The 19,547-nt window shown below is 42.3% G+C and overlaps 1 protein-coding gene across 2 annotated transcripts in view; it reads right to left on the bottom strand.

The window, feature by feature from the left end:
* ift122 (intraflagellar transport 122 homolog (Chlamydomonas)) overlaps positions 1–19,547 on the bottom strand; it is a 171,828-nt gene that overhangs the window by 46,115 nt on the left and 106,166 nt on the right. For both annotated transcript variants that reach the window (XM_078543871.1, XM_078543873.1), the window contains exons 20-22: positions 18,995–19,097; positions 16,444–16,584; positions 15,322–15,419 (exon numbers count right to left, since the gene is read on the bottom strand). In XM_078543871.1, coding sequence (XP_078399997.1) covers positions 15,322–15,419; positions 16,444–16,584; positions 18,995–19,097 — 342 coding nt within the window. The remainder of the gene's footprint in view (positions 1–15,321; positions 15,420–16,443; positions 16,585–18,994; positions 19,098–19,547) is intronic.

Raw genomic sequence — 19,547 nt, 5'->3', positions numbered from 1 at the left:
CCTTGCTTTTGCTTTCCTAACTTGGACTTTGGTCTTTGGTCATCCCTTTGAATACTTTCTTCTATGGTCTGGTGCCATTCTTTTGATTTTGCCTGTTTTTCTACGTTAAAGGTGTTATATACATGCAACTTGTTCCTATTGTTGTACAGGACATTAGAGTATACCAACAAAAACAAAAATAGAAAAACTCAGCAGGTCTGACAGCATCTGCAGAGAGGAACACAGTTGACATTTCGAGTCCGCATGACTCTTCATCAGGACTAAGGAAATAGAGAAATGAGGTGAAACATAAGCTGGTAGAGGGGGGTGGGACAGGTAGAGCTGGATAGAGGGCCAGTGATAGGTGGGGGCAAAGAAGAGATTGCCAAAGATGTCATAGACAAAAGGACAAAGGAGTGTTGATGGTGGTGATATTATCTAAGGAATGTGCTAATGGGGACACAATAGATCGAAATAAATTTTAAAATAGGTGGGAAAAGAAAAATATATTTTTTTTAAAATTATAAATCATTGGAAAAGTGGGGATCAGAAAGGGGGTGGGGATGGAGGAGAGAGTTCATGATCTGAAGTTGTTGAACTCAATATTAAGTCCGGAAGGCTGTAAAGTGCCTAGTTGGAAGATGAGGTGCTGTTCCTCCAGTTTGCGTTGAGCTTCACTGGAACATTGCAGCAGGCCAAGGACAGACATGTGGGCATGAGAGCAGGGTGGTGTGTTGAAATGGCAAGCGACAGGAGGTCTGGGTCATGCTTGCGGGCAGGCCGAAGGTGTTCCGCAAAACAGTCACCCAGTCTGCATTTGGTCTCTCCAATGTAGAAGAGACCACAGATGCTGTCAGACCTGCTGAGTTTTTCCAGCTATTTTTGTTTTTGTTTCAGATTTCCAGCATCTGCAGCATTTTGCTTTTAGCTTAGAGTACACCAATGCTTGCACAGCCACAAAATGATTGCCAAGTTCATCTAGGTGCTTGAGAGTTTTACAGTCCTAATGAACAGACAGGCATTTCTGCAGATGAGAGTCCAGGATGGTATGTTGCCTCCCTGTGACAAAGTAGAGGATGTCACTGAGCAGCTGTAGAGTACTGAGTGGAAAGGGTGAACAACCAGAGGTCATGGTTCATCTTGATACCAGTGACATAGGTACAAAGAAGCACGGGGTCCCACAGGTAGATTTTAGGGAGTTAGGAAAGAAACTGGCAAGCAGCATCTCAAAGGTAGTAATCTCTGGATTACTTCTGGTGCCACATACTAGTGAGTATAGAAATAGGAGGATAGAGCAGATAAGTGCATGACTGGGGAGATGGTGCAGGAGGGCAGTCTTTAGATTCCTGGGACATCGGAAGCAGTTCTCTAAAAAAAAAAATCGGATCTCTGCACAGCGGCTGGGTTGCACTTGAACAGAGCAAGAATGAATACTCATGGGGGCAGTTTGCTAGTGCTATTGGAGAGGTTTTAAGCAAACTTGGCAGAGGGATGAGAATCAGGATATAACCTTAGAGGAAAAACAAGGTGCAAAAAAAAATAGGAGTGATAGACAGCACTAGAGTAATAAATAATTAAGTCTTAAGTGAGGTAAGAGTAAGAGGGAATGCTTAGGGCTGTAGCTTCTAAGCTCCAGGGCAGTGTTTCTGGGGGGGTATCCCAAAGATGCACTGGGGAACCACCTCTGGAAATTCCCAGGTAAGGTTTGCACGGCAATTGCCTGGGAAACTTCCGATGGGCAATTGTCTTGTACTGGGAACCATCCAAAAGTATGATATAAATCCTAAACTTTGGATGGTTCCGACTGTCTTACAGTAATAGCTACCCAGAAAAAGTTAGAAGAGTTAAAAGCACTTCTAGCTTCTGAGTAACCATTGTACAGATCCACACTGACCCCCACCACCCCGAAACATCAGGAAACTCCCTCCATCTGCCTGACACCCCTTTCCACAGGACTCCCCCACCATCCAGACTACCCCACCCCCTTCTCCACAGGACTCTCCCACACCCCTAACTACCTCCCCTCCACCATGGGAATCCCCCACACCACCCCCTCACATGAGTCCCCCAGCTCCCCCGACTCCCCCCCCCCCCCCACCAACCCCCCCCCGCCGGCCAACTGCCCAACCCTCCCCCCCGCCGGTCTGGCCCCCCTCCCACGACTGTCCATGCTCCCCCTCGCCCCCCAATTGTAACTACTTACTTGACAAACCTACGTTCTCCCTGCCTGGACCTTTAAATCTACCTGGTTTATGACAGCTAGTGCCATAAAAAAGGGGCTTAGCCTCCTTCCCTCCAATTCTGCAGCGCTCCACAGAAGGCTCCGGTAATGCACCGCCCTGCACAGTTCTTACCCTGCCTGAGTCGGAAGGTCGGGAGAGAAAGGATCAAAAGAATTTTAAAGTAAAAACATAGGAGCAGAGTGGCAATCCGACTCTGATTGTCACTCCACAGAAGTTCAGTCCCATAAAGTCTAAATTAGATTTACAGTGCGTGCATGTGAATGTGGTAAATAAGGTTAGTGAGCTGCAGGCACAGAGAACTAGGTGGGAATGTGATTTTGTTGCAGTGATGAAGGTCTGGCTCAAGGGCAGGACTCGGTACTAAATATTTCTGGGATGCAAGCTGTTCAGGAAAGTTAGGGAAGGAAAGGAAGGAGATGGGGTGGTTAGATTGAGCCATGATAATGTTACAGTGCTGCAGAGAGCAGATGTCCTGGTGGGATCAAGGACAGAATCTATTTGGTTAGAGCCAAGAAACAATAGATAGCATTACACTAGTGGCTGTAGTCTATAGGCCATCAACTATTTGGAAATATATAAAGGAACAAACTTGCGAGGAAATTACAGAGAGGTACAAAAACAAAGAGTAGTTGTAATGTGGGGCATTAATTATCCTAATGTACACTGGGATAGCAATTATATAAAGGGCAGAGAGGGGGATAAGCTTCTGGTGTATTTAGGAGAATTTTCTAGATCAGCATGTTTCTGGTCCAACGAGGAAGGAAGCTTTGCTGCATTTGGTTCTGGGGAATGATGCGGGTCAAGTGGATCAGGTGTCAGCAGCAGAAAATTTAAGGGCTAGTGATCATTGTTTCATAAGATATAGCTTAGCTCTGGAAAAAGGACAAGAACATAGGAGTAGGCAATGCGGCCACTCAATAGGATCATGATTGGCCTGATCTTGGCCTCAATTCCACTTTCCTTAGTGAGATTAGTGAGGAAGGATCGCGGCTCAAAAGATCAGGAAATAGAATGTGAGGGTAAACAAGCCAGGAATATAAAAACAGATTGTAAGAGCTTCTACAAGTATATAAACAAGAGAAGAGTAGCTAACCTTAGAAGCAGAAACAGGAGAAAGTATCATGGGGAATGACGAAACAGCAGAGGCATTGAACAAAAAATTTGTGGCTGTCTTCAAAGTTGAAGACACAAATTACTTATTAGAAATAAAGGGTAAGCAAGGGGCTAATAAAGAAATCAAAGTAATTAACATAAGCAGAGAAAAAGTGCTGGAGAAACTTAAGGGACCAAAAGCTAACAAATCCCTGGGACCTGATGGCCTACATCCTAGGGTTCTATGGCAGAGAATGGCAGAGATAGTTGGATGCATTGGTTATGATTTTCCAAAATTCTCTAGATTCAAGAATGGTCCCAGGGATTGGAAGTTAACAAGTGTAATTCTGCTGTTCAAGAAAGGAGAGAGAGAGAGAGAGAAGACTGGAACTACAGGCCAGTTAGCCTGACATCAGTTGTCGGAAAAATGCTGGAATCTACAGTATTACTAAGGAAGTTTTAACTATGCACATAGGAAAACATAGCACAATCAGACAAAGTCAACATAGCTTTACAAAAGAGAAATCGTGTTTGACAAAGTTATTAGAGCTTTTCAAGGATGCAACAAGTAGGGTAGATAAAGTGGAACCAGTAGCTATAGTAAGCTTGGATTTCCAAAAGGTGCCACTTAAAAGATTAATACGCAAGATAAAGCTTACAGAGTTGGTGTTAATATATTAGCATGGATGGAGGAATGGTTAATGGACAGGAAGCAGAAGTAAGGATAAATTGGACAAGTTTTCAGGCTGTAGTTAATGAAGTGCCACAAGGATCACTGCTGAAGGTTCAGCTATTTACAATTTATATTATTGACTTAGTGGGAGGCCAAGAATAATGTATCCAAATTTGCTGACAAGGACTCAGCCCCCAGTTCTCGGGGATAGAGAATTCCATATTCACCACCCACCGAGATAAGAAATTCCTTCTGATGAGGGGGTATCTTAAATAGGCAGCCCCTCATTCAGAAGCCATGCTGTCTAACAGCATTTACCCTGTCAAGCCTCCTCAGAATCTACCTTCCTTACTTTTATACTCATCCCCATTGTAATAAATGCCAGCATTCCATTTACTGACCTAGTTGTTTGCTGCACCTGAATGCTAACATTTTGTGTTTCAAGTACAAGGACCTTCAGAACCCTCTCCACCGCAATGTTCTGTGGTCTCTCTCTATTTATATATCTTGCTCTTGTATTCCTCCTACCGAAGAGGATAAACGTTACAGTTCATTTGCTAAATTTTTGCCATTCATTCAACCTATCAATATCCCTTAGCAGACTCTTTGGCCTAGATGTTCGACTCGGGGTCGGGTTCGCAGAATCAGGAGATTTCCCAGCTTGGCGAACCCGACTTTTAAAAACATCCACCCACAGGTTGGATATTTGGTCAGGGGGTGGGGGAGCTGCAACAGGAGTCAGGGTGGGCAATCCGGAAATGAATGTGCACACTGCCAGGTGCGGAAGCAGGCTGGGTGCAAGGCCATGCCCCCCACCCAATTCCCATGGCCTCCATACCCCCTATGTCAACCCATGTTTTTCCACCCAGCCCCCCATAGCCCCGTACCCCAATGTCAACTTAGTGCCAACTCATACCAACCCATGCCCCTCCCACCCATCACCTTTTGCCCTTACCCCCTCCATGCCAACTCGCCTAGTATCCTAGTATTGTTGGGCAGTTCCTTGATAGTTTTGACACTTCCTGGGCAGCTTTGACACTTCCTGGATAGCTCTGAAAGCCTTGACACTTCCTGGATAGGTCTGACAGCTTTGACAGCTGGACAGCTCCTTAACATTTCCTTGAGAGCTGGATAGTTCCTTGACAGCTGGACAGCTCTTTGACTGCTTGACAATTCCAACAATTTTGTGCACAAAAAGTGCATAATCATGTTCACTTTTAACAATCCTAAAGGGTGCCTTACCTCTCCCAAAGGGCTACCCTGGTTATCCAAACACTTCCACCAAGTTCAGACCTCCTCTTACTTGTTCTAATCTGCACACTCAGGATTCCACACTCCTGTTCTTCCAAAATCCCACTTCAGTGGAGGCAGTTGGTGATTTAAATGGCCAGCTGCCTCCGTGAATCGCGCATGCGTGAACCTTGGCCCAACTCGGGCCCTGCCCCCATCAGGATGGGAAATGCTGGGTTCAAAGGCAGGACTCAAAATTTTCTGCCATTTCGGGGATTTTCGCCACGACGGAGAGCCTCTCCACCAAGGGTGAAATCCGTGCCTTTATGTCCTCTTCACAACTTGCTTTTCCACCTGTCTTTGTACCATCAGCAAATTTGGCTACAATATAGTCGACGCTTTCATTCAAGTCATTGATATAGATTATAAATCGTTGATGCCCCAGCATTAAGCCCTGTGGTGCCCCAGCACTAATCCCTGTGGCACCCCACTAGTTACAGTATGCCAACCTGAAAATGATCCATTTATCCTGTCTCCTTCTGTTTTCTGTTAGTCAATCCTCTGTCCATGCTAATTTATTCTCTCTGACACCATGAACTCTTATCTTCTGCAGTAATCTTTTATGTGATACCTTATCGAATATCATTTGCAAATCAAAATACACATCTACTAGTTCACCTTTATCCACCCTGCTTGTTATATATCAAAGAATCTTCAAACTTGTCAAACGCAATTTCCATTTCATAAAACCCTGTTGACTCTGCTTGATTGTATTACTTTCTAAATGTCCTGCAACTGCCTCTTTAATAATGGATTCTAGCATTTTTCCAATAACAGATGTTAGGTGAACTGCCCTATAGTTTGCTGCTCTCTATCTCCCTCCTTTCTTGAATAGGGGCATTATATTTGCATTTTCCAATCCTCTGGAACATTTCCAGAATCTAGGGAATTTTGGAAGATTAAAACCCATACACCCACTATCTCTACAGCCATTTCCTTTACGACTCTAGGATGCAGGCCATCAGGTCTAAAGGACTTGTTAGCCTCTAGTTAGTTTGCCTAGTACATTTTCTCCAGTGATAATGACCGATTTAAGTTCTTCCCTCCTTTTTGCCTCCTAATTTTCTATTATTGGGATGCTTTCAGTGTCTTCTCCCATGAAAATAAATACAAAATATTTGTTCAAAGTCTCTGCCATTTCCTTGTTTCCTATTATTAATTCCTTAGTCTCATTTTCTAACAGACCAATGTTTACTTTATCTACTCTCCTCCTTTTTGTAGAAGCTCTTATTTTCTGTATTTTTATTTCTTGCTATTTTACTCTCGAGAGCAATCCAGCGTAAAAATAATTAATTGGATGAGGGCCAGTTTCAACAGGGTGAGAAAGGACCTGGCCCAGGTAAACTGAAATCAAAGATCGTCAGACAAAACTGTAATGAAACAATGGGCTAATATTAAAGAGGATATAATTCTGGAACAGTCAAGGTACAATTCCACAAGGAGGAAAGAAAGGACAAAGGAAGCCAAAGCTCCCTTGATTAAAGAAAGAATGAGAATAAGATGAAGATAAAAAGGGTGTGCATGATAGACAATGTTGACAATACAAATGAAAACCGGGCTGAATATAGAAAGTTCAGACAGGAAGCGGAAAAAAGAAATAAAAGAAGCAAAGAGGGAATATGAGAAGAGACTGACAGCTAACATAAATGGGAATTGAAAAGTGTCTGTAGGCTTGTAAATAGTAAATGAGTAGTAAGAGGAGGGGTTGATTAGGAACCAAAAAGGGAATTTATGCATGGAGGCTGAGGACATGGCTGGAGTGCTAAATGAGTACTTTGCCTCTGTCTTTACCAAGGAAGAGTTTACTGCAGAACTCAACATAAAGGAGGAGTAGTTGAGACACTGAATTGACTAAAAATTAATAAACAAGAAGTATTAGAGAGACTGGCCAGAATAAAAGTTGATAAGTCACCAGGACCGGATCAGATACATCCAAGGATACTGAGGGAAGTAAGGGTGGAAATTGCTTAGGCAGTGGCCTTAATCTGCCAATCCTCCTCAGATACAGGGGTGGTGTCAGAGGACTGGAGAATTGCAAACATTACACCCTTGATCAAAAAAGGTATAGCGATAAACCCAACAATTATAGGCCACTCAGTTTAACCTTGATGGTGGGAAAGCTTTTACAAATGATAATTTGGGACAAACTTAAGACAGTTAGGCAGTTGTGGATAAATGACAGAAAGCCAACAGATTTGTTAAGGACAAATTGTGTTTAACTAGCTTTATTGAGTTTTTTGATGACATGACATAGAAGGTTGATGAGGGTATTGTGGTTGATCTGGTGTACATGGATTTCCAAAAGGGATTTGATAAAATGCCACATGACAAGCTTGTCAGCAAAGTTCAACCCTTGAAATAAAAGGATCAGTAGCAGCATAGATACAAAGTGGCTGAATAACAGGAAACAGAGAATAACAGTGAATGATTGGTTTTCCAATTGGAGTAAGGTATATAGTTGGGTTCCCTAGGTATTAGGACCACCTCTTTTCCTGATATATATCAATGACCTAGATTTGGGTGCACAGGACAGAATTTGAAAATTTATGACACAAAACTTGGAAGCATTTTGAACTGTAGGAGCATGGTTATAGACTTCAAGATGACAGAGACAGGGTGGTGGAATGGGCAGACATGTGGCAGATGAAATTTAATGCAAAGTAGTGTGAAATGACCAGGTATATGTGCACAAATCTTTGAAGGTGGCAGAGCAGATTGAGAAAGTGCTTAATAAGGTATATGGGATCCTGGGCTTCATAAATAAAGTCAGAGTACAAAAGCAAGGAAGTTATTCTGGATTTGGGTTTTTGTAATGGGATGGGATTAATTAATAATCTCATAGTAAAGGATCCTCTAGGGAAGAGTGATCATAGCATGCTAGAATTTCAATTTCAGTTTGAGAGCGAGAAACTTGAGTCCCACATTAGTGTTCTGGAGTTAAACAAAGGTAACTACATAGGTATGAGGGCAGATTTAGCCCTAGTGGACTGGGCAGGAAGACTACAAAGTAGGACAGTTGATGAACAGTGGCAGATATTTAAGGAGATATTCAATTCCTCCCAAGTAAAATATATTCCAAAAAGGAAGAAAGATGGTAACAGGGGGAAAAAGCATCCATGGCTAAGCAAGGAAGTTAAAGATAACACAAAGGCAAAAACTAAGGCATACCAAATTGCAAAGGTCAATGGCAGGCTGGAAGATTGGGAAACTTTTAAAGATCAACAAAGGGTTACTAAAAAATAATAAAAAGAGCAAAGGTAAATTATGAAAGAAAACTAGCGCAAAATGTAAAAACTGATAGCAAAAGCTTCTACAAGTATATAAAAGGAAAGAGAGTAGCTAAAGTGAATGTTGGTCCCTTGGAGGACGAGACTGGGGAGTTAATAGTGGGGAATGCAGAAATGGCAGAGATGCTTAATCAATATTTTGCCTCAGTTTTCACGGTGGAGGACACTAGTACCACCCCAATAGTAACAGGTAGTGCAGAGGGTATAGAGAAGGAGGAACAATCACCATCACTTGAGAAAAGGTACTGAGCAAACTATTGGTATTAAAGGGTGACAAGTCCCCAGGACCTGATGGTCTACATCCCAGGGTCTTAAAGGAAGTGGCAGCGGAGATAGTGGATGCATTGGCTATAATATTCCAAAATTCCCTGGATTCTGGAAAGGTTCCATTGGATTGGAAAAATGCTAATATAATGCCCTTATTCAAAAAGGTGGGGAGACAGAAAGTAGGAAACTATAGACCAAAAACAAAAATACCTGGAAAAGCTCAGCAGGTCTGACAGCATCTGCGGAGAGGAATACAGTTAACATTTTCAGTCCAAATGACTCTTCATCAGAACTAAGGAAAAATAGAAAAGAGGTGAAATATAAGCTGGTTTAAGGGGGGGTGGGACAGGTAGGGCTGGATAGAGGGTCAGTGATAGGTGGAGATTGCCAAAAGATGTCATAGACAAAAGGACAAAGAGGTGTTGACGGTGGTGATATTAGCTAAGAAATGTGCTAATGGGGACATTAAGGGTGGAAAGCAGGATGAGCAAGGGACAGATAGCCCTAGTGGGGGTGGGGGGGAAATCGAAATAGGCTAAAAGGTAGAGATAAAACAATGGATGGAAATACATTTAAAAATAATGGAAATAGGTGGGAAAAGAAAAATATATAAAAATTATTGGAAAAAGGGGGATCGGAAAGGGGGTGGGGAAGGAGGAGAGAGTTCATGATCTAAAGTTGTTGAACTCAATATTAAGTCCAGAAGGCTGTAAAGTACCTAGTCGGAAGATGAGGTGCTGATCCTCCAGTTTGCGTTGAGCTTCACTGGAACAATGCAGCAGGCCAAGGACGGACATGTGGGCATGAGAGCAGGGTGGAGTGTTGAAATGGCAAGCGACAGGGAGGTCTGGGTCATGCTTGCGGACAGACCGAAGGTGTTCCACAAAGCGGTCACCCAATCTGTATTTGGTCTCTCCAAAGTAGAGGAAACCACATTGGGAGCAGCGAATGCAGTTGACTAAATTGAGGGAAGTGCAAGTGAAATGCTGCTTCACTTGAAAGGAGTGTTTGGGCCCTTGGACGGTGAGATGGGGGGGAAGTAAAGGGGCAGGTGTTGCACCTTCTGTGGTTGCATGGGAAGGTGCTGTGGGAGGGGGTTGAGGTGTAGGGGGTGATGGAGGAGTGGACCAGGGTGTCCCTATAGACCAGTTAGTTTAACGTCTGTTGTTGGGAAATTGTTGGAGTCCATTACTAAGGAAGTAGTAATGGGGCATTTGGAAAGTCAAAATGCAATCCATCAGAGTCAGCATGGTTTTATGAAGAGTAAATCGTGTTTGACTAATTTGCTAGAGTTCTTTGAAGATGTGACAAACAAAGTGGATAATGGGGATCCTGTAGATGTAGTATATCTGGACTTCCAGAAGGCCTTTGATAAGGTGCCACATAAAAGATTAATACACAAGCTAAGATCACATGGAGTTAGGGGTAATATATTAGCTTGGATAGAAGATTGGCTAACCAACAGAAAGCAGAGAGTCGGGACAAATGGGTCTTATTCTGGATGGCAAGCTGTAACTAGTGGGGTGTCACAGGGTTCGGTCCTTGGGCCCCAACTATTTACAATCTATATTAATGACTTGGATTCAGGGATAGAAGGTACTATAGCTAAATTTGCAGATGACACCAAAATAGGTGGGAAAGTGAGTTGCATTGAAGAAATAAGAAATTTACAAATGGATATGGACAGGTTAGGTGAATGGGCCAAAATTTGGCAGATGGAGTTTAACGTGAATAAGTGCGAGGTTATCCATTTTGGTCGGAAGAATAAAAAGGCGACTTATTATTTAAATGGAGAGAAACTTCAGAATGCTTCAGTGCAGAGGGATCTGGGTATCCTCGTGCATGAATCACTGAAAGCTAGTATGCAGGTACAGCAGGTGATAAGGAAGGCAAATGGAATCTTGGCATTTATTGCTAAAGGAATAGAGTATAAAAACAGAGAAGTGTTGTTGTAACTGTGCAAGGCATTGGTGAGACCGCACCTGGAGTACTGGGCACAGTTTTGGTCCCCTTACTTGAGGAAGGATGTAGTTGCACTGGAGGAGGTTTAGAGAAGGTTCACTAGTTTGATTCCAGAGATGTGGGGCTTGTCTTATGGGGAGAGATTGAGTTTAGGCCTATACTCGCTGAAGTTTAGAAGGTTGAGAGGAGATCTAATTGAGGTATATAAGGTGCTAAAGGGGATAAATAAAGTAGATGTGGAGCAGATGTTTCCCCTTCTGGGGCATTCTAGAACGAGAGGCCATAGTTTTAGGCTAAAGGGTGGTAGATTTAAATCGGAGATGAGGAGGAATTACTTTTCTCAAAGGATCGTGAATCCGTGGAATTCACTACTTCAGAGTGCAGTGGATGCTGGAACGCTGAATAAATTTAAGGAGGAGATAGACAGGTTTTTAATTAGTAATGGGTTGAAAGGTTCTGGGGAGAGGGCGGGAAATTGGAGTTGACGCCGAAATGAGATCATCCATGACCGTATTGAATGTCGGGGCTGGCTCGAGGGGCTGAATTGCCTGCTCCTGCTCCTAGTTCTTATGTTCTTCTTATGTTCTTATGGTGAACCTTTATAAAACAATGGTTCAGCCTGAACCAAAGTGCTGTGTCCAATTCTGGGCAACACACTTTAGGAAAGATGTGAAGGCATTAGGGACAGTGCAGAAAAGATTTACAGGAATGATTCTAGGGATGAGGGTCTTCAGTTATGTGGGACTGTTTTCCTTAGGTAAGAGAGGGTTGACAGGAGATTTGATAGGGGTGTTCAAAATCATGAGGGGCCTGGAGAGACTTGATAGGGAGAAACTTTTATTGGCAGAAGGGTTGAAAAGCAAAGGGCTCTAATTTAAGATCAATGGGGAAAGAACCAAAAGCAAATAAGAACCAAATAAGAAAAATGAGTAAATAAAAACAGAAAATGCTGAAAAAAATCAGCAGGTCTGGCAGCATCTGTAGAGAGAGAAACAGAGTTAACATTTGGAGTCCGTATGATTCTTCTTCAGAGATAAAGAGAGCTAAGGGATGGGCTCTTTAGCTCTGAAGAAGAGTAATTTTCCAGCATTTTCTGTTCTTATTTCAGATTTATAGCATCCGCAGTACTTTGCTTTTATAAGAAAAATGAGTGGTTAGGATCTGGAATGCACTGCTGAGAGTGTGGTGGAGGCAAATTCAATTGTGGTTTTCAAAAGGAAATTGGATAATTATGTGAATAGGAAAAAAACGTAGGGCTACAGAAAAAGGCCAGGGAGTGGGTCTAGTTGAGTTCCCCTTAGGGTGCCGGCATGGACAAGATGAACCGAACTGCCTCCTTGTATGCTGTAACTGTTCTATGATTCTAAGTAACGTTATGGAACTATCTCCCAAAGTCCATCCCTTAGCTCTAGATAACAAAGATTTATGTAGTCGGTTACATTTTTGGGATGCAAAATAGCATCAAAGATAACATAAATACTTGAGGTTCAGAAAAGAAAATAATAACTAAGTAACTGATCAAAATACAGCAGCTTGAATAAATTAAGAAGTGAGAGAAAAACTTGCTAGGGTAAAGGACATCAGAGGGTAGTAATCTCTGAAGTCTAATGAGTCCAGGAACTGTAAAGTAAAATAAGTTAACATGTGCTGGAGAAATGGTGACATGGGGTGCTAGGTGGAGGGCTTCAAATTCCATTTTTGTTTGTTGGTCGCCATGCTTGGTTTGCTCTGTGCGATTGTGTCTTAAACTCAAGAGCATCTTCTTGACAACACGGTCCATATTGCCTGCTTGATTCCATGCGCCAACTTATAAGGTGAGTATAACCTTACACACGTATTTTAAAGCTGAAAAATTGAGGCCGACTCCTGGAATGCAAAGATAAGCTTCAGCTTCTTTTCACTACTACAAGCAGTCTTCTTAAACCCCTCTCCCCTGTCTCCTTCAACCTCACCTCCAACAACCATGGCCCTCCTCCTATTTTGCATCCACATGCTGCACCTTGGCTACATCTTCCGAAAGCACAGCGTTAGTTTTCACATATACGCTGATGACACTCAGCTCTACCTCACCACCACTCCTCTCGACTCCTCCACTTTTGCTAAATTATTAGATCGTTTATTCATCATCCAGCACTGAATGAGCAGAAATTTCCTCCAATTAAATATCGGGAAGACTGAAGCCATTGTTTTCAGCCCCATTCCAAGCTCAATGCCGAGCAACCAATTCCATCCCTCTCTCTGTTAACAGTCTGAAACTAAGCCAGTCTGTTTGCAAGCTTGGTGTATATTTGACCCTGAGATGACCTTCCGACCACACACCTGTGCCATCACTAAGGCAGTCACCACCTGACTTTACTCCTGTCTCTGCTCATTGGCTGAAATCTCATTCATGCCTTTGTTACCTCTAGTCTTGATTATTCCATTGCACTCCTTGGCTGGTCTCCCAAATTCTACCCTCCATAAACTTCAGGCAACTCAAAACTCTGCTGCCCATGTCTTAACTTGGACCAAGTCTCATTTAGCTATCACCCCCGTTACTGCTGTACATTTACTCCCAATCATGCATCATGACCTTGAACATCTTGATTTTAAAATTTTCATCCTTGTTTTCAAATCCCCCCATGCCCTTACTACCATATCCCCCACCTCCCCCACACCCCAACTCTGTAATCTCCTCCAGCCCCTACACTCCGAGATACCTGCGCTCATCTAATTCTGGCCTCGATTTTAATCACTCTACCACTGGTGGTTATGCCTTCAGTTGCTTTAGGGCCTAAGCTCTGGAATTCCCTTCCTACTCCTCTCTGCCTCTCTATCTCACTTTCCTCTTCTAAGAGGCTTCTTAAAACCTACCTCTTTGACTAAGCCTTTGGTCATCTGTCCAGTGTCAACATTTTGTTTTTCCATTTGCCCATGTGAAGCACCTTGGGAGGTTTTATTATATTAAAGGTGCTATATAAATACAACTTGTTGTTGATGTTCAGTTCTGCTTTCACTTTTGGGCATGCACTTCATAAAAGTGAAAGGAACATATCTTTTTGTTTCTGTTGGACTGTGGATTAAAATTACAATGGCTGCAGTTTGAAAGGCATGTCCACTGGAACAGGATGAGAGATATATACAATGTTGCAGTCCTGGAACAGAGTGTGCCATGAAAGACAGGATGGTGCCAGAAAGGAGTCCTAGACCAAGGGAGCTGCGTAGCAACAATGTTTTAATTGGCTCCTGACCAGGTGACCAGGTTTTGTGTGAGGGCAGTGCAGCAGAATAGCCCCTAGCCTGAAAGGAACGAGACCTAAAACCTCTTTCACCTGTGTGTGAAAGATTCCAGTAATTCCACAATAACAGCTAGCTGGCTTTTTCTCCTCACATCTCTATAACCTGCTTTCTCTCTGAAAACCCCTGTCAAGAGGCAAAAGGGGCGAACCACTGTTAGGGACATTGAGACGCAGGCGCTCAAGTAGTGAACTAAATACTGTAAGTGCTGGAAGACCACCTCATGTCATCAACGAGAGCTGAAAAGAATTTGGAAGACAACGATGAAAATCAACCCATCAAATCCTGTACTCCAGAACTGGTGCTATTGAACTGTTTTATCCCACCCTTAAAATCCACGGTTTTGTGTGTCTTACGTGTCTTGTATGTGTGTGTATAGGGATTTAAGGAAGGGCAGAGTTTAGGTTACAGAATTAGAAATTGCAGTTCATATTTCTTGCTTTTGCCACAGATTAACGAAATTTGTTCAATAAACAGTTATTTACTTATGAAGTTTACAAACCTGGTGCTCGTATTCTGTTAATTTAAAATAAACAGTTAGGTAGAATTGGGGCATTCTGGTGGTTTGGTCAAACTTTTCACATTTGTCGTGGCTCGGGGAACAGTAGGGCTGATATTACAGTGCACTATCCCCAGTTCCCAGACAAAAGATATATTCATCTTGGAGGGGATGCAGCACAGATTCACCAAAATGATACTGAGGCTAAAAGGGTTAAATTATGAGGATAGGCTACACGGACTAGGTTTGTATTGCCTTTTAGGGGAGATTAAAGGGCGATAAAAATTGAGGCGCTTGATGTTACTGCCGCCAAATGGTACAAGTTCCAGCTCTAGATGATATATTCATTCATGTTCTGCATCACTGGACACCCACTAAGCAGACCTTGCAGTGATCCAGATAATACCTTAGTTGTTCAATATCTATTTCAAATTTAGCGAAGTACCTTGTGTGTACAGGGTTCTATGATCATAACTTCTTAGAAAGTATACTGAAAGACATTCTGATGAGATGAAGCCAACTGCAAACCAACAACCTGATTTATTTTACATGAAGAAATCAAATATAATCTTTTAATGGAGTTTGACAATTTTCTTCTATTTATCCTAAAAAACAAACCATACATCTGATTATCATTCTGGGCTAAAATTTACTCAAAGGTTAGCAATCCACAGGCTGACTCACAATAAATCTTAGAAAGCAGATTTCAGAGAGAATCTTATTTATGGAAAGTCCTTCTTAACAGTTTCTTACCGTGTATCTCTGGATTGAGTGGTATGCATGGTAAAGTTCTGCCAGGTGCTGGAAATGGTGAAACATTTTAAGCATCTCGAGTTGCTTCTCTGCATTTTCTGTTAAATATTTGCAAATAGTTTTTTAAAATTATACTGCCTAATTAAATAAAAACAAACTAAATTTCATCCAGATGTTAACTGTTAAAATTTGCATCAGAATTATCAAGAAATGACCAATATGTTAAATAAGCTCATCTGTTTGATATGTAAAAGCATTCATCCAATTACCTATCAATCTACTTTCTTACCAGAAATGTATCTAGTTATTTCTCAAATCTAGTTAACTTCTGATAAATGTTCTGACCCTAATGCTGAGGCTGTGTGACCCATATATTGAGCTTTGTTTTCACAAAAATTAGAAACATTAGGTATCCTGAGGGACAAGCCCTCAGTGAATATTTACATGAGTTCAAAGCATTTCAAGGCTTTCAAACAAAAGTTAACAATGCAGCCACTTATAAAACAATAGGCGTCAAAAGAAAGGCAGAAGCAAGAAACAGGGTCTGTGAACAAGTGATCCTAAACAGCTGTTTAACGGTGCTACTAAGTGAGGTAGGTTGTTCAGCAATGCAACATACATGGAAGGGGATAGCAGTCAGGGTCAATTTTGTGTGCAGTTCTATGGAGCATTGCTACCAGGAACTAACTGCTGGGCCTTGGAGTTCATAAACAACATTCAATAATAATAGTGGTCTTATCTTGACCTATATCCAGGCAGTGCACAGACAACATCCAATAATAATAGTGGTCTTATCTCAAGCTATATCCAGGGGAACATTAGGGGGAACTTCTTCACTCAGAGAGTGGTGAGAATGTGGAACGAGCTACCATCTGACATGGTAAATGCGGGCTCACTCAAGTTTTAAGAATAAATTGGATAGATACATGGATGGGAGAGGTCTGGAGGGTTATGGACTAGGTACAGGTCAATGGGACTAGTGGAATAATACTTAGGCACAGACTAGAAGGGCCGAATGGCCTGTTTTCTGTGCTGTAGTGTTCTATGGTTCTAATAGTGGTCTTATCTTGACCTATATCCAGGCAGTGCATAGACAACATCCAATAATAATAGTGATCTTACCTCGAGCTATATCCAGGCACTGCATAGACAACATCCAATAATAATAGGCAGCGTCATTGAACCGACTTTCCAAAACTGCATTGTGAGTCAGCTGTTCCAGAACCTTGACTGCCTCACCTTGCCGGCCAGCCTTGTGAAATGCTGGGAGCGATAGCAAAGGAACCCAAAACATCATGAGAAATCAAAGCAAACTTTTAGAGATCTTTCATAACGTACATGTAATTAGCAAGCTGGTCACTGCTGCACTGAAAATTGTCATGCTGCAGCAAACCTATCGATGTCCTGCAGTTGTGACCCCGTTAGAATTTTGGCGCTGCATTAGGATTGGGCCAGCAGGCAGGCATGATAACAGAGGTGCATCTTCAGCACACATTTTCCTATTTAATCATGAAATTTGGTGCCTCCCCATTATTGGGTGGGAAGGGCTTCAGTCCTCAGGCCACTTCACTTCTCTGTTCCTCCTCCCTAGGGACAATGTTGCTATCCTGGAACACAAGAGTGCCATAGAGAACAGGATGGTGCCGGAAAGGGGTTCTGGACTAAGGGAGACTGCCTGACAACAGCATTTTAATTGGCTCCTGACCAGGTGACCAGGTTTTTGTTTGGTAACAGTGCAGGCAGAACAGCTCCTAGCCTGCAAAGAGGGAAGACCTGAAACCTCTCTCTCCTGTGTTTGTAAGATTCCAGCAATTCTGCCATAATAGCTAGCTGGTTGTTCCTCACATCTCTGTAACCTGCTTTCTCTGAAAACCCCTGTCAAGAGGAAAAGGGGAAAAATCACCAGTATAGACACTGAAAAACAAGTTGTTCAACCAGTGAACCACAGACTGAAAGTGCTGGGAGACCACATCGTGTCATCAACAACAAACTGCAAGGAATTTGGAAGGCATCAATCAAAATCAACCCATCTAATCCTGTACTCCAGATTGGTGCTATTGAACTGTTTTATCCCACCCTTAAAATCCATGTTTTGTGTGTCTTCTGTGTGTGTGTATGTGTGTTTGTGTATAGGGGTTTAAGAAGGGGTAGAGCCTTCCGGACTGAATATTGAGTTCAACAACTTTAGATCATGAACTCTCTCCTCCTTCCCCACCCCCTTTCTGATCCCCCTTTTTCCAATAATTTATATATATTTTTCTTTTCCCACCTATTTCCATTATTTTTAAATGTATTTCCATCCATTGTTTTATCTCCACCTTTTATCCCTCTCCGCAGATCCTGTCAGACCTGCTGAGTTTTTCCAGGTACTTTTGTTCTCTAGAGTTTAAGTTATTGAGTTAGAAGTTAGCAGCTCATGTTTCTTTCTTTTGCCACTAGTTAAAGACAATTTGTTCAATAAACAGTTATTTACTTATGAAGTTTACAAACCTGGTGTTCATATTCTGTTAACCTAAATTGAGTAGAATTGGGGCAACCTGGTGGTTTGGTCAAACTTTTCATATTTGTCGTGGCTCAGGGAATAGTGGGGCTGATATTACAGTGCACTCTCCCAGTGAGTCGTGACAATGCTTTATCTCTCTCAGCGTACCAGTTTCCATTCCTGTGTGATTCCAACTGAACCAGGGTTACGAAAACTCCCAGAGTAGGCAGTTCTACCCCAAGCCTCTAATCACAGGCTGATCCTGAGACATCAGCCATGCTGTAAAGGGTGAAAAAAAGGAGCTTGCAACAACGTACCTGAGTGAACAGAAGTTCCACCCCTCATATGACTGACAGGAAAATCTTAATGTTAGTGGGGACCTTTCAGGATAATATACCTGCCCATTTCCAGTCAGGTCCATTGGACACCAACAGCACATCCAAGGAACTTCAGAGCCAATGTCAAAACACGTTAAACCAGACACCGACTATAAGCTGCTTTTTCTTTATTACATACAACCAAGGAGCAGTAGGCCATTCAGCCCCTCGAGCCTGCTCTGTCATTTAATAAGATCATGGCTGATCTGAAAGTAACCTCAAATCTGCATCCCACCTACCCTGATAACCTACCACCCCCATGCTTACCAAGAATCTATCCACCTCTGCCTTAAAAACATTCAAAGACTCTGCTTCCACCACCTTTTCAGTATGAGAGTTCCAAAGACTCACCATCCTCTGAGTGAGAAAAAATTGGCCTCATCTCTGTTTTAAATGGGTGACCTCTTATTTTTAAACAGTGACCCCTAGTTTTAGATTCTCCCCCAAGAGGAAACATCCTCTCCACACCTACCCTGTCAAGAATCCTCAGGATCTTGGATGTTTCAAATTGCCTCTTAACCTTCTAAACTCCAGCAGATACAAGCCTAGTCTGTCCAACATTTCCTCATAAGACAACCCGCCCATTTCAGGTATCAGTCTGGTAAACCTTTATTATTTCCTTGGCAAGCAGTGAAATAATTTCCCACTTGCAGACTTTCACAGAAAATCAAAGAATATGCTCATAAACTGTTATTTTATTCACAGCAGAAAAAGACAGCATAAGAGAATTAGATTTGGATAATATAATATCTCTTTTCTTATCTGAACATGGCTGAGCCCTGACTTTACCCAGCCAAACCTAACTAATTCTCACCTTTTTGAGCTTCTTCAAACTGGTCATTTTCTGCCAGCCACTGTGCATATGGCACATACACAGTGTCCTTGAATTCTGGGTGCCGAGCCACCAAAGTAAAGGCCTGAACAGAAAAAAAAAGGAAAAGCCAAAAACATGAGAAGCAGATTGGCATTATCCATCATTAGGCACTGTACTAAATGGTCCAACAGCACACACCGGGATGCTAATCAGGAGTTGGTCATTGCATGGTACTGCCTAGATCAGTCACTTGGGGAAAGTTGAAGCAGCACAAGAATGGATAAACATAGGGGTTTCTGAGCTAGGGAACCAGTAGGGCTGTAGCACATACAAAATCTGTCCTCACTTAATGGAAAGAAGATAAACTGAAGCCACTCATCTTATCTGACCTGCTGAGACCCTGAACAATTGTGGATCAGCAATACTAACAAAGGTGGAGAAGTGAGTCAATGTCCCAACAATATGGAAAATGTTGCTTTGGGGGATGGAGTTGTCTATAGCTACACTGTAACTGAGCTCATGAAGCTTTCCTGTGATCTTTTACTACATATGT

This window comes from Cetorhinus maximus, chromosome 6 (genome assembly GCF_964194155.1).
Source record: "Cetorhinus maximus chromosome 6, sCetMax3.hap1.1, whole genome shotgun sequence".
In the NCBI taxonomy this organism is placed as follows: domain Eukaryota; kingdom Metazoa; phylum Chordata; class Chondrichthyes; order Lamniformes; family Cetorhinidae; genus Cetorhinus; species Cetorhinus maximus.
Note: the sequence above shows the minus strand (reverse complement) of the source record. Positions and strands in the feature narration are given on the sequence as shown.